The sequence below is a fragment of the Carassius auratus genome, chromosome 14, assembly GCF_003368295.1.
Source record: "Carassius auratus strain Wakin chromosome 14, ASM336829v1, whole genome shotgun sequence".
NCBI lineage: Eukaryota > Metazoa > Chordata > Actinopteri > Cypriniformes > Cyprinidae > Carassius > Carassius auratus.
In genome coordinates this window covers 22,276,359-22,289,481 of record NC_039256.1, presented here as the reverse complement: position 1 = coordinate 22,289,481, position 13,123 = coordinate 22,276,359, and the positions used below count along the sequence as shown (strand labels likewise).

Sequence of the window (13,123 nt, the reverse complement as noted above, 5' to 3'; positions counted from 1 at the left end):
TTTATTGATAGGGTCTCAGTAATAATAAAATGAGGTTGACATGCCTGTGAAAGGATAAGTATATCAAACCAAGCAGTCCAACAGGGCTCGCACTGAACTAGACTCCAGAGCAGTAGAGGGCGCTACACGCTCACTTATGCTTCAGTTACAACTTTACTAGTGCTTTCCTTTCATAGAATATTCCAGTGACCCGTCCATTCAGACTAGAATCATTTCCTTATCAAATCAAAGAAAATGTCAAACCCAACACCTGAAGCCAAGCCTGGAAACGCAGACAACCCTCGGGTATTCTTTGACGTAGATATCGGTGGCGAAAGAGGTCAGAATCTTTTATTTTTCTTTAGAAAGAAGCCGAATGACCGCATGCTGCTGTGTTCTGCCGCATGCCTGGAACTGCAGAGAAGAAAGAGACAGAAATAGAAGCACTGAACTCAACCACAGATACAACTGTTTAAAAAAATCAGTGTAAATCTTGCATTAAGTGGATGGTGTACTGTTTACGCGTTGTGCAGTCAATGTTTATGTCTCCTTCAAATTATGTTAAAATATTATTAAATATGCATACTTTAAGTTTTAAAACATATAACTTAGTTTCCTTTATTATAGATGAGTGTACATAGGGGTGATTTTTTTTACATGAGAAATATTACATGTGTTGCTTCATTTCATGTTTCAGCAATATTAAAAAATACAAATTACGAAAAGGCAATAAATAAGAGAAACGGTGACTGCACATTTCTACCTTTCTGAAACAGTCCTTTAAAAATTAAACAGTAGACTTTAAGTTCTCAATATGGTCAGAATGGCATATCAAATGTACAAAAAAAGGACATAGGGATTGAAATAAAATGTGAAAGTATAACATCAGTAAAATATGTAATATCTCATGCATAAGTAAAGATCAATGAAACAGTCTGATGATTAATTCCTGCTGTTTTTATCTCTTTGCAGTTGGCCGTATAGTGTTCGAGATCTTTGCTGATGTGGTCCCTAAGACAGCAGAGAATTTCCGTGCTCTTTGTACCGGCGAGAAAGGGATCGGCAAAAGCACCGGAAAACCACTGCACTTCAAGGGCTGTCCATTCCACCGCAGTGAGTGTCCTGACCTCCCGTTTACATGGAGACGCATGTAATGATCTAATGCGCAGGGTTCACACAATCGTGGAAAAACCTGGACAAATCAGGCATTGGTTTCTAGGATTTCTAGGCCTGGATATTTAAGGGGAATTACTATATGCTCGCTTTCCCGCTTTAATGCCAAGCTCATAATTTCAAACTATAACAATTGGCACATGACATACAACTGGAAATCCCCTCTCTAGAAAACAGTTTATTAAATTTCATTCAGTAATGATTTGTATGTAATAATTTGTATTTATTTTTGTACCCCTCAGTCATCAAGAAATTTATGATCCAGGGTGGAGACTTTTCTAATCAGAATGGAACCGGAGGAGAGAGCATCTATGGGGACAAGTTTGAGGATGAAAACTTTTACTACAAGGTACCACAGAGTGGCTTCGTTAATAAAGACTATTTCACCCAAAAATAAGATCACATTTTGCTCCACTCCTGTGACATGCGATATATCGCCCATCCCTAGATTCTGGTCACACCACCCCTCCCCAACATATGTCAACCCTTGTTTAATGCACATATTCCCTGACAAACTGTCCATTTATTTAGTGAAGTTTTCCTTTAATCAAAGCCATCAGTCTGTGTAATCGCTATGATATTAAATAAACCAAATACAGCACTTGATCTATCTTCCTGAGGCATCCGCTAATTTCCTGGTGTGTGCTCTGAGGATAAAATGAGATGCAGATAAAGCTTTGGTGTTTCTTGTCCGATGATTGTGCTTTAGTAATCCGGTGGTCTTTCGCTCTGGTTTCCCCCCAGCATGACCGAGAGGGGCTGCTCAGCATGGCGAACGCCGGCCCCAACACCAATGGCTCACAGTTCTTCATAACCACGGTTCCCACACCGCACCTGGATGACAAACACGTCGTCTTCGGCCAGGTGCTGAAGGGAATGGGGGTGGTGAAGATGCTGGAGGGGATGGAAACAACGGACGACAATCCTGTGAAGGTGACCATGTTAAAAACACGCAAACATCTCTGACTTCTTAAATGCATCATGGCATTGTGACACATGCTTTCATGGTCAGAACTATAAAGCGTCAAGAGATCTTAACTGGATCCGAAAGACAGCTATTTCTGAGATCTTTCTTTCACAGTCATTTAGTCACCCTAATCAAGATTTAATCACCTGCAAATTTAGTCTGTCGCATGTTCTGCACAGTTGAACTAGCTAAGTGTGATGAATGAATGTTTTGAAAGTAGGCATTGTGTGTGACCATTTTTCTCTCCAGTAAGGAAATGAAGTATTTTCTTTATTCGAGTGAGCAACAGAATATTTAGATTGATTGTAACCATCATCTCTCTCTCTCTCTCTCAGCCCTGCATTATTGCTGAATGTGGAGAACATAAGGAAGGTGATAACTGGGGCATCGCACCTAATGACGGCTCAGGAGACACATACCCAGACTTCCCCGAGGACTCTGACGTGGACTTTAAAGATGTCATTATATTTCTTCATCTTCACTTGCATATACTCTATACTATATATATCACCTGCTTTATAAAATCCAGAATCACTTGAACTCAGAAACTCTTTTTGAATGTATGCACTAGAAAGGGAAAAGGAACACCTAAGCTTTCTAAGGATACTTGTATTATGGCAGTGGTTTTGGAGTCTGCCACAATATGTAACATATTACAATGTATTATATTCAGTTATAGCTGGGATGTGATTTACATGCTAAGAAAAAAGAAAAAACCTTCAATACTTTATTCGAAACTCTCTTTCTAGACCAACAAAGTCTTGTCTGTGGCAGAGGATGTGAAAAACATCGGTAATAACTTCTTCAAGGCTCAGAACTGGCAGTCGGCCATCAAGAAATATTCAAAAGCTCTCAGGTGAACACTTGTCTAGTCTGCCATTAAGCCCCATTATTGCATTACGCTTGCACCGTGACATTAAGGAGACAGCTTTTCACACTTGATTTCGATTTGTCAAACATTTTTAACCATGCTGTTATAGCTGAGGTTCCTTTCCTCAAAATGCCTTATGTCATGATGACATTTCCTTAAGCACCTGTTTGACATGCAAGATTTCTAACTGTGTAATCTAAAGGGAGCATTGTCGGACAACACTGTGACTACAACATGTCTGTATGCATCACTATAACCCAGCAAAGGTTGTTTTGGTCCACAGGTATCTAGAGACTTGTGGAAACACCTTGGAAGATGATAGTGCCCAAAAAAAGCTGGAGCCCACGGCCCTGAGCTGCATTCTCAACACGGCTGCCTGCAAACTCAAACTCAGTCTCTGGCAGGAAGCTATTGAGAGCTGTGATGAGGTAACATGGGACCTTCTGACATTGAGCCCACTGAATGGTGTCCAGTTGCATCTGGGTTACAGGATATAAGAAGCAAAGGGCCTTGGTGTTTTATAATGACGTACCTCAGCTTTTCACCGCTCTTGAAATAACCTTGTCACGGCCGCTAATGTTTATAGATCACCAGACACACTCTCTCTATTTAAGGAACAGTTTTAATGGATTCAGAGTTCTTGAAATGGCCTGTAAAAGTTTATTTTCTCCTCGCTTCTCCTTGTTTCATGTATTATAACTTTATTTATTTTTATTTTTTTTTCAGGCCCTGGAGATTAACCAGACAAACACTAAAGCGTTGTTCAGGAGAGCTCAGGCCTGGCAGGGACTTAAAGAATTCAACAAGGCCATGGTACCAACACTACATGGACAGAAATACACATTCTTCCAACTCTAAATCAGTGGTTCGCAAACGTTTTCGGTTGAACGAACAGAGCAGCCCACCTCAGTGACCTCAGATATCTGAGAACTACCAAAACTGTTGCTCACAGTTTGTGCACACACTGTAGCTAATCAGCCTAAAGACAACCGATCATTCAACATTTTTAGTTCAGCCACAAATAGAGCTTTACTTTTGTCAGAGAGAATCAATCTAATTACTGAATGTAGAACAAAGACAGATATTAAAGCAACACTATATAAATTTTGGCACTCTAGTGCTTAATAGACCAACTACACGCATCCCACGGAAGAACATTGTAACCAAGTTTATGTCTATGGCGATTCACGCAGATATGTGTTACTCCGCAGCGGAAAAAACAATCACTTCTAATAAATGTACCATAGTGATTTGGGATAAGACAAAAAGGTGGTTTGGTAGATGAATTTATGATGTACTCGCTCATACATTTCGAAAAATTTGAACACTGAAAAGGTTAAATAGAGTTGCTTTAAAAGTTTAAATGAATCAGTCTTACAAAAAAAAGAAAATTGCTCCAATTTACATGACTGTTTATTTCTAAAGAGCACTCATCTATTGTGTTTTTAAACTGCAGATTGATCTGAAGAAAGCACAGGAGATTGCACCAGATGACAAAGGTTAAACAGCGCTTTACAAATTCTGAATTTGGTTTAAAATATCTTTTATGATTTGTTAATATATATATTTATATATATTTAAAATTTTCCTTTCTCTGGTTTCAGCGATTGGAAATGAAATGCTGAAAGTGAAGCAGCAAGTGAAGGAAGAGAAAGAGAAAGAAAAGAAGATTTATGCCAAAATGTTTGCGTAACAGAAACTGACCTCACTCCACACCGACCTACCTGCACTTGTGTCTTAGTATTTTAGTCTAACGCTGGGGAAAGAAGGCCTTGGAGTCTTTCATTTGGGATAAATCTGAAATTTCCAGTTCGGAAGGAGATTTCATTTTGTCTGCGTAGTTACAAAACGATTTGTCTGTGAGTGAATTAAAAAAAGTTTGTGCATTTTTAGTAAGCTGATCTAAAGATGTCTTGTATTGATTACGGTTCAAGAAAGAATAGGAAGATCATATTGTTTGTTTGTGGGTTCATTTATCAAATGTTGGCTTTTCTTTTGATGAAATGAGATTCAGTCCGGTCAGTTGTGTGAAATAAAACAATTGATCTTTTCAGGGATTTTTGTGTTTGTAGTTCTATAAAACATACCGACAGAATGGAATAATTAATTTATTTCTACCAGTTACAGTTACCTACTTTGACAATATATACAAAACTGTCAATTTACAGCTAACCGTATCACGTCCACTGGTTAATCCAACATGATCCTTCATCTTTTGACATTCCATTGATGGACATTACATATACAATTATTTCAAATGTTACAACTTGATCAAACCTGAAATATGCAAAGCCACTTTATGTAGTTACACTTCAAGCTCACATCACACACGGTCTGAGGACTTTCTGCTCCTTAGGCACATCAGAAGGACTCTAAAGTCTTTAAAAGTTTTAGCCCTGAAAGTTAAGTAAAACGATTCTGAACTTGTGCGATGTGCCCAATAATAAAAACGATATGTACTACTGAATCACAAGCCATTGTAGGCTGGTCCTCCACTGCCCTCAGGCACAACCCAGTTGATGTTCTGGCTGGGGTCTTTGATATCACAGGTCTTACAGTGGACGCAGTTCTGTGCGTTGATCTGTAATCTCATGCCATCGCTCGTCTCCAGAGGAACATACTCGTATACACCTGTGGGACAGCAGGGAAAAAAATGTCTAAACACTGGCAGCTTGTTCATCAGATGTTTTCATCAGCCTCAACATGTAAAGCTCATTGATCTTGTATTATCAGGTGTCTCTATCCCTAAATGCAGCAGAAACACTGAGAGAGCATTAGTTACATACCAGCAGGACAGAACCTCTGCTCCGGGCCATCGTAAATGGCAAGGTTTTGGGCCACGGGAACACTATCATCTTTCAGCGTCAGATGGGGTGGCTGGTCATGCTCATGATTGGTCCCACTCAAGGCTACAGATGACAACAGATCAAAGCTGATCTTCCCATCAGGCTTCGGATACTTGATGGGTGTACAGTCTTTAGCCGGCTTCAGCTGAGCAGAGTCTAGACCTACAGTAAATTCATTTGTTTACAATAAAATTATTTATATAAAAAATTAATTGCAACAGATGGCAGATGTCCACTTCTTTAGTGAACTGAGTGGTAGCCTTGCATAGCAACGTATCTGACTATTAGCATGCAGTCTGGCCCAAACCGAAGCTAATTCTGTGCAAGAACTGCCTGCTCAGGCAGGAAGGGGCCCTCTGGCTAACCAAAGTTATGAGAATAAATAAATACATAACATAATGGAAATTGGTAGGTTTAGGGATCAGGGGGTGGAGCCAGGTAGGCTTAGGTATATGTAAGGTGGGAGGAGTTGGATCTGTATCTAACCACACCCCCTAAGGACCAACCTGAAAATAACAAGCATTTATGCTATATTAACCCATGTTGCTTTGGGCATTTCAAATCTTTTGGAAGGTAATGGCTAAATTTATTTTTACACTCATTCACTTAGGATTTGGCAGTATTTCATTTATTTCAAAGTTCTAATTCCATATACTTCTAGTTCTTTTTCAGGATTAATAAATGTATTTCTAAGTAGTAGTTTTTAACAAGACCACTTTCCCAGCAGATAAAAACGTGTACTCCCAGAAACAAAAACAAAACAAACTATATGAAATGGATTTCACCCAGCATTTTCCATCTATAGAAGTATCCTAAAAGTCTAAAATTGACTCATAAATGGACATTAATAAGACATTAACTCCACTCTTCAAAGTAAGCCTGTTTCCTGTGCTCAATACATATACATATATAAAGCAAATACAAATACACTGCAATGACTTTATAGCTCAGAAATTGCATCTACTTGCAATGTTAGATTCAAATGAAAAGCTTTTGTTATAACCAAGCAAACATTGTATAATGCGTTTCTTTGTTCTTACCAATATGCTTCAGAGTCCATGGTTCTTTTCCTCTAAAGATCCAGTAGAATATTCCAGTGTACACCATCCCTCCATAGAGACCAAAATAGTTATGGAACGATGGTCTGATGTTCCTCACAGAATACAACTCCTTCCAGATCCAGGATTTTTTAAAAGCCTCTTCGTATTCAGGAATATAAAGACCTAACAGAGGAGGGAAAAGAACACAAAAACACACCCCGTTTAGGATACCTGGACACCTTATATTTATTCTAACATTCTTAGACTATGTTTACTACCCTGTAAGTTGCACCTCAGCTAATTTGCAAAGATGTCTGGGTTGGCTACCTGCTGTTTCTGACTGCAGATTCTCATCTGTGATTTTGCTGAAGGCATTCTCGGCTGCCAGCATGCCACTCTTCATGGCTGTGTGTGTGCCTTTGATCTTGGGCACGTTCATGAAGCCAGGACTGCACCCTATCAGCATGCCACCTGGGAACGTCAGTTTAGGAATCGACTGGAGGGGAGATCACGAATGAGAGAAGTTCATCAAGAGAAAACAGAGGAATATATACTGAGAATTTCATGTTGCTGACATGCCTGGAAACCTCCTTCGTTGAGGGCTCTGGCTCCGTATGCTATCCTGTTGCCCCCCTCCAGGGTTGACATTATAGACGGGTGATGCTTCCAACGCTGGAATTCCCTGAATGGGCTCAGATAGGGATTTGTGTAGTCTAAACCTACCTGAGGAGACATACACAAACATATCTGCAGTTCAGCAGAACAGAATAACTGCACTGAATGTTTGCAAAGCTCTGCCCTCCTTGCTTACTGTAACCTGCTACGATGAGCTGAGAAGGACTTTAATACCATAGTATTCGGCCCAAATACCGTACTGATCAAAAGACTGAGGTAGGGAACTTTTTTTGGTCCCACTTTATATTAGGTGGCCTTAACTACTATTTACTTACACAATAAATAAATACAATGTACTTATTGTGTTCATATTGTATTGTAAAACACTTTTGCTGCTATTGAGGTGGGATAGGGGTAAGGTTAGGGAGAGGGTTGGAGGTATGGGTAAGTTTAAGGGTGGGTTAAGGTGTAAAGTATGGGTCAACAGTGTAATTATAAATGTAATTACAGAAATTAAATACAGATGTAATTACATGTAGTTTTTTTTTAAATATAAGTACAATGTAAAAACATGTATGTACACAATAAGTACATTGTACTAAATTATTAATTAAAATGTAAGTACATAGTAGTTAAGGCCACTTAATATAAAGTTTTTCAACTTATTACATTTTATTTCTATGATGGCAAAGCTGAATTTGCAGCATCATTACTCCAGTCTTCAGTGTCACATGACCATTTAGAAATCTTTCTTTGTTGTTGTTTTGGTGCTTAAAAAACATTTTTATTATTATTAATGCTAAAAACAGTTGTGCTACTTAATATTTTTGTGGAAACCTTGAGACATTTTTTTAGGATTCTATGATGAATATAAAAATATTTAAAATAGAAGTCTTTTGTAACACTATAATTATGTTCCTGTCATCTTTGCTGTATTAATTCAGAATTTTGTTATTTTTTTAATAAATAAAAATCTTACTGACCCCAGACTTCTGAACATTTGTGTATTCTCACACGATGTCTCTCAAAACTGCAATACCTCTGCTAACAGCTCAGCAAGCAAATTAAATGCATTTAAGGAACAAACAATTCAGAGCAATCATGAGATTTGATTTAGTTTTGTCAATCAAACGCTGCACTGTATCTCCAGACACCTGTGACCAATCAGTCTGAGTACTGTCCTGGGCCATGACGACATTGGATAATAGCCCGTCATCACTGCCGAACTCCTCAAGATGTCTGGAATTGAGACTATTTTCTATGAATCACAAGCAATCCGTGAAATGCCTCTTAAAAGTGATTGGGAGAAAAAAGTCATTTTGATATGCTACATCATCAGCAGGATGAGCGAATGTCCTCATGGCAGACCCTGACCAGAAACAACTTCAAAAAGTTGAAAGCCTTTTCACACATCGTTTTAGCTCATGAAAGAATATGATGAACGAGGTCAATCGTATCTATATAGATCAAAGCATCCTGACAAAGACATCAATCCAGAACATTCTGCTTTAAGATTAAGTTTTCAAAGACGAAGTTTGCAAATCCATTGAAACCCTGTCTTCAATCAGAGTTCGACCCAGAAGGTTCAGAAATAAGATGACTTACAACAAATCCCAGGGCTACCAATGGTTCTCCCTCATTGAGGTGGTACAGGAAGGAGCCTCCGTACGTGTTCCTGTTTAAAGGCCAGCCAACTGAGTGCTCTGTCCGTCCTGGGCGCCACTTCTTCTCATCAATAACCCAAAGCTAAAAGAAAGCAGTGTTTTGTATTCATCAGTTCATAAAAATCGCATCAAGCGTTTAAATGAAAGCAGTGACTCCAAACGTGAAAATTAACTAGCTGATTTCACTTCAAACGATGTCACTAAAGAGAAAATATTTATGTAAGTTTAAAGCATCATCGAAGCAAAGAGGGATTTCATACCTCTTTAAGACCGATAGCATACGTCTGCGGTTCACAGTTCTCCCTGAGATTGAACTGCTTGTAGAGCTGCTTGGCCAAGTGTCCGTGACAGCCTTCACCAAACATAGTGACCTTAGCGTGGAGCTCCATGCCTCTCTCAAAGACATCCTGGAGGAGGTCAACAGAGCATGAAATGTTGTGGTAATGGCACATGAATATGCCATCTGCATAGCTGAATCACTTTACCCACAGTTAGCCTTTTATTTTGTCTCACTGCAATCTTTATCTGTAATTCATTTGGCCTTGATGTGAACATTCAGCAGACTGCTTTAGACTGATAATTATTCTTAAGTATAAAATAATAATAATATATATATATATATATATATATATATATATATATTTTTTTTTTTTTATCACGTAAAAGGTGTTTTTAAAGTTGTATTTGTATTTAGGGTATTTGCATGTTCTGTACTGGAAGGTATATTGACATAAAAAACCTTTGGAGAGCCATCTTTAGCAATGCCAACATCATTGGTAGCAATTCCCTTTACACTGCCATCCTCATGAAACAGCACCTGTGTTTATATATATAAAAAAAAAAATTATTGGAAAAAGACAGGTTAACAAGAGTTTTTCAACTGTAAAGTGTAATTTTAATTAGTAAAGCACATCAATCATCATCAAACAAACTACAAGTAGATTGACATAAGGAAGTCATCCTGACCTCAGCTGCTGCGTAGCCTGGATAAAGCTCGACTCCCAGCTCCTCCGCCTGCTCCCCAAGCCAGCGTACAAAATGCCCCAGACGAACTAGGTAGTTTCCATGGTTATTCATCGGAAGTCCTGTGTTCACAAATTGCATTTAATTGCATCCTTGTGACAGAACCGGTCTTAAAAATCTTCAAAAGCTTGTATGGTGAAATATTATGTGCACTTCAAGTCAGATGCATTTACATTTAACTGTGTCTCAGATGCAAACAGCTGAAACTCTGTTTACAAAAGTGTGACCCAATTGGCCCATATAATTAACCCATCACGTCTTCATGAGGTTTCACTATCATTGGCTCTCCACGGGGTGTCATTTTATTGTTTGTAGCACATTTGTTATGATGTATAAAAGTCTGGTATCTTCAATAAATTCTTCTCCCCACAAGAACTTTGGTCAAGCATACTTATTTTATGTATTAGAGTATTATGTATTATTTGATCAATCTAGTAAATTTGCGAGTCACCCAGATAGCTGCTCATCCAAATACAGCAAAACTGACAATAGTTTATAAAACCATTGAGGACAATGTAGCAAGTAGACAATTTATTCATTTATATGTTTTATTCGTTTTTTTTTTTTTACATTATGTAACTCAAATTGTGAAGCTTTATAACTCTCTAAAATGGGCCTTATGCAATAGCAATAGCCTACCTGGTAATATTGGAACAGGAATGCGGTATTTTTCTGTCAAAATGGAAAACTTGTCCTCTGTAACTGGAGTGTTCAGTGGAGCCTGTTAGACATGGATCAAAATCAGTGTCATGGCCATTGTTGGTCCAAGTTTCAACACAATCAGGAAAAGCTCATCGATAACATGACTGTAAATCAGAATGGCAACATATTTCCCATATTTTTTATTATTATTTTTTTATTTATTTTGCATTTCAATTAGGAATATAGTATTTTGATAAGTCTGTGTTGTGTTAATAGATCCTAAGTGGGCTACAGTGTGCATGTGTGTTTGCTCGTACCCCTCTCTCCTTCCAGTCTGGAATAAGCTCACTGAGTGCAGTGGGCTCTAGACAGGCTCCAGATAACGTGTGAGCTCCGATCTGAGACGCCTTCTCCACCACACAAACCCGCAGCTCCTTCTCATGCTGATTGGCCAGCTGCTTCAGCCGGATGGCTGCTGACAGGCCGGCTGGACCTCCACCAACAATGACAACGTCTGCCTCATCAGCGAAGCGCTCCATTTCCACCCCTGAACACATGAAAACAGACAATCACAGTAACTTCTTTTTGATACAAAAATCACTGAGTGCCATTAAATGCAAAATCTAATTGTGGGTTTTGTCTAGAAATACAATGATAATCAGAAGACAAGATTCATAAAAATGTCAACTCGGCTACCAATGGCTGATAAAATGGGCATTATTACAGAGATATATAGCAGCTAATTTATTCATATTAAATATAAATGAGCGGCAAATCTCAACCAGCAAGCTAATGATTTTCAGTGACAGGCTATATTCAGTCAGGCTATCTTTCAGATCAGTAAAGTCTTGAAAAGCAAATGTTTTACAGTACAATGTTGAGCAACAACTTTATAATACTATTTACAACAACAACAACAAAAAGTCAATTTAAAACATCTACAATACAATATTTGTAAAGCACATTTAAAAAAAAAAAATGAAACTACAAGAAATTCAGAAATCAAACAAAAGAAGTGAAAACACGCACACACACACAAAACAATAGTAAAAAATTATCAAACCAGTGGCTAACAAAAAAATATATGTGTAATTTATAATATTTACTATGTAATACATACATTACAATATAAACTATATATAAAGGAGTAATAAAATATCATGCACTATATCACATACACATGGACAATTATTTATTATTTATATACTATACACACAAATACACACACACATTCTCTTGTAAATTATCGGGTCTTGCTGTAAATAAAACCAATAATCTGCAATTCCTTCTGTCTCCTATCCAACCAAAATGTGTTCGCGCTCACCTCTTAAGAGGATAAAGTGATGAGGTAACATGCAGCACAGAACTGACCTTCCCATCGCGGGTCCTTGTCTCTGGGGTACACTGTGTAATGTGTGGTAATTCGTGGCACAGTGGACGAGGAACTCCGTGTGGAGTACAACTGAGGAGTGACATGCTCCGCTTGAATCGCCTTCAGTGCACCTACACACCTCCGTGCTGCAAAAACACCAATAAAAGACAAAACATTCAGGTCACAGACGAAACACAGACAATACCATTCTCATGTTACATATAAACTTCATATCTGATTAACAAACGGTTTAGTATAACAAACTGTGTAAAGATACAGTCTATTGTGCATGTAAGTATATCAATAAAGTTGATCCAAAATGGAACTAAATGGATCAACTTTAAAGCTGTTACAAAATCCTCCCTTAAGTAACAGGCCAACTAATGTACTTAAAAGAAGCAGTACTGGTTTGCTTACAAAAAAATCCGTTTCCTGTTTATATTTAACGCAGAAACACGTTCTTCTTGTTCATCTCTCAGACACAAGGACACATAAATTACATTCTGACCGATATCCGAGTGACCTTTACCCTACTTTCCTTGTGACTGCTGCTAGCTAGACGGATAAACCTACAGATAAACACATGATTCGTGCCATGTACCGTGTAAACATGGTTAATAACAACTTAATAGGACAGTATATATGCTCTCAGGTTTGTAGAATCAAATGTTTACAACGTTTGGTTAGCGTTCTGGCTACACATCAGTGAAAGTGTGACAGTACCTCGGAGGGAAAATCTACAGGCTGGAAACATCTGTGAGCTGAATGTGCGGCTGGGACTCTGGTCAAGAGCTTCCCGTGGTTTTCCAGGTTGAGTGTGGACAAACAAACACCACCCCTCGTTTACTCTGTTACAAAATAAGTGTCATAACAAACTCAGCGCGTCTGCGTCTGCGGCTCAGCTCAGGATGACGTCACAAAAACGCGCCGA

The 13,123-nt window shown here is 38.4% G+C and overlaps 2 protein-coding genes across 2 annotated transcripts; one reads left to right on the top strand and one right to left on the bottom strand.

Moving 5' to 3' along the window:
• The first annotated feature begins 150 nt into the window (after positions 1-150).
• ppid (peptidylprolyl isomerase D) lies at positions 151-5,047 on the top strand. Its single transcript, XM_026280715.1, has 10 exons — positions 151-319; positions 952-1,092; positions 1,395-1,501; positions 1,897-2,085; positions 2,455-2,577; positions 2,869-2,975; positions 3,274-3,418; positions 3,717-3,803; positions 4,447-4,489; positions 4,595-5,047. The coding sequence occupies exons 1-10, from the start codon at positions 235-237 to the stop codon at positions 4,681-4,683; spliced, it is 1,116 nt and encodes a 371-aa protein (XP_026136500.1). The 5' UTR covers positions 151-234; the 3' UTR covers positions 4,684-5,047.
• Positions 5,048-5,083: 36 nt separating this feature from the next.
• Positions 5,084-13,123, bottom strand: etfdh (electron transfer flavoprotein dehydrogenase). Its single transcript, XM_026280713.1, has 13 exons — positions 12,916-13,123; positions 12,192-12,338; positions 11,138-11,367; positions 10,818-10,899; positions 10,122-10,240; positions 9,895-9,972; positions 9,416-9,562; positions 9,097-9,237; positions 7,456-7,599; positions 7,204-7,372; positions 6,877-7,059; positions 5,777-5,998; positions 5,084-5,621 (listed from the first exon to the last, which is right to left on the bottom strand). Exons 1-13 carry the CDS (start codon positions 12,944-12,946, stop codon positions 5,458-5,460), a joined length of 1,857 nt encoding a protein of 618 aa, XP_026136498.1. The 5' UTR covers positions 12,947-13,123; the 3' UTR covers positions 5,084-5,457.

Bases quoted from the DNA above. Each gene is read 5' to 3' on its own strand.
- ppid (XM_026280715.1), top strand. From the start codon at position 235: ATGTCAAACCCAACACCTGAAGCCAAGCCTGGAAACGCAGACAACCCT. The intron at 1,502-1,896 runs GTACCACAGAGT...GTTTCCCCCCAG, and splicing joins ATGAAAACTTTTACTACAAG to CATGACCGAGAGGGGCTGCT. The intron at 4,490-4,594 runs GTTAAACAGCGC...CTCTGGTTTCAG, and splicing joins GATTGCACCAGATGACAAAG to CGATTGGAAATGAAATGCTG.
- etfdh (XM_026280713.1), bottom strand. From the start codon at position 12,946: ATGTTTCCAGCCTGTAGATTTTCCCTCCGAG. The intron at 10,900-11,137 runs GTACGAGCAAAC...CATGTCTAACAG, and splicing joins CAGACTGGAAGGAGAGAGGG to GCTCCACTGAACACTCCAGT. The intron at 9,238-9,415 runs GTATGAAATCCC...GCTTTCTTTTAG, and splicing joins ATGCTATCGGTCTTAAAGAG to CTTTGGGTTATTGATGAGAA.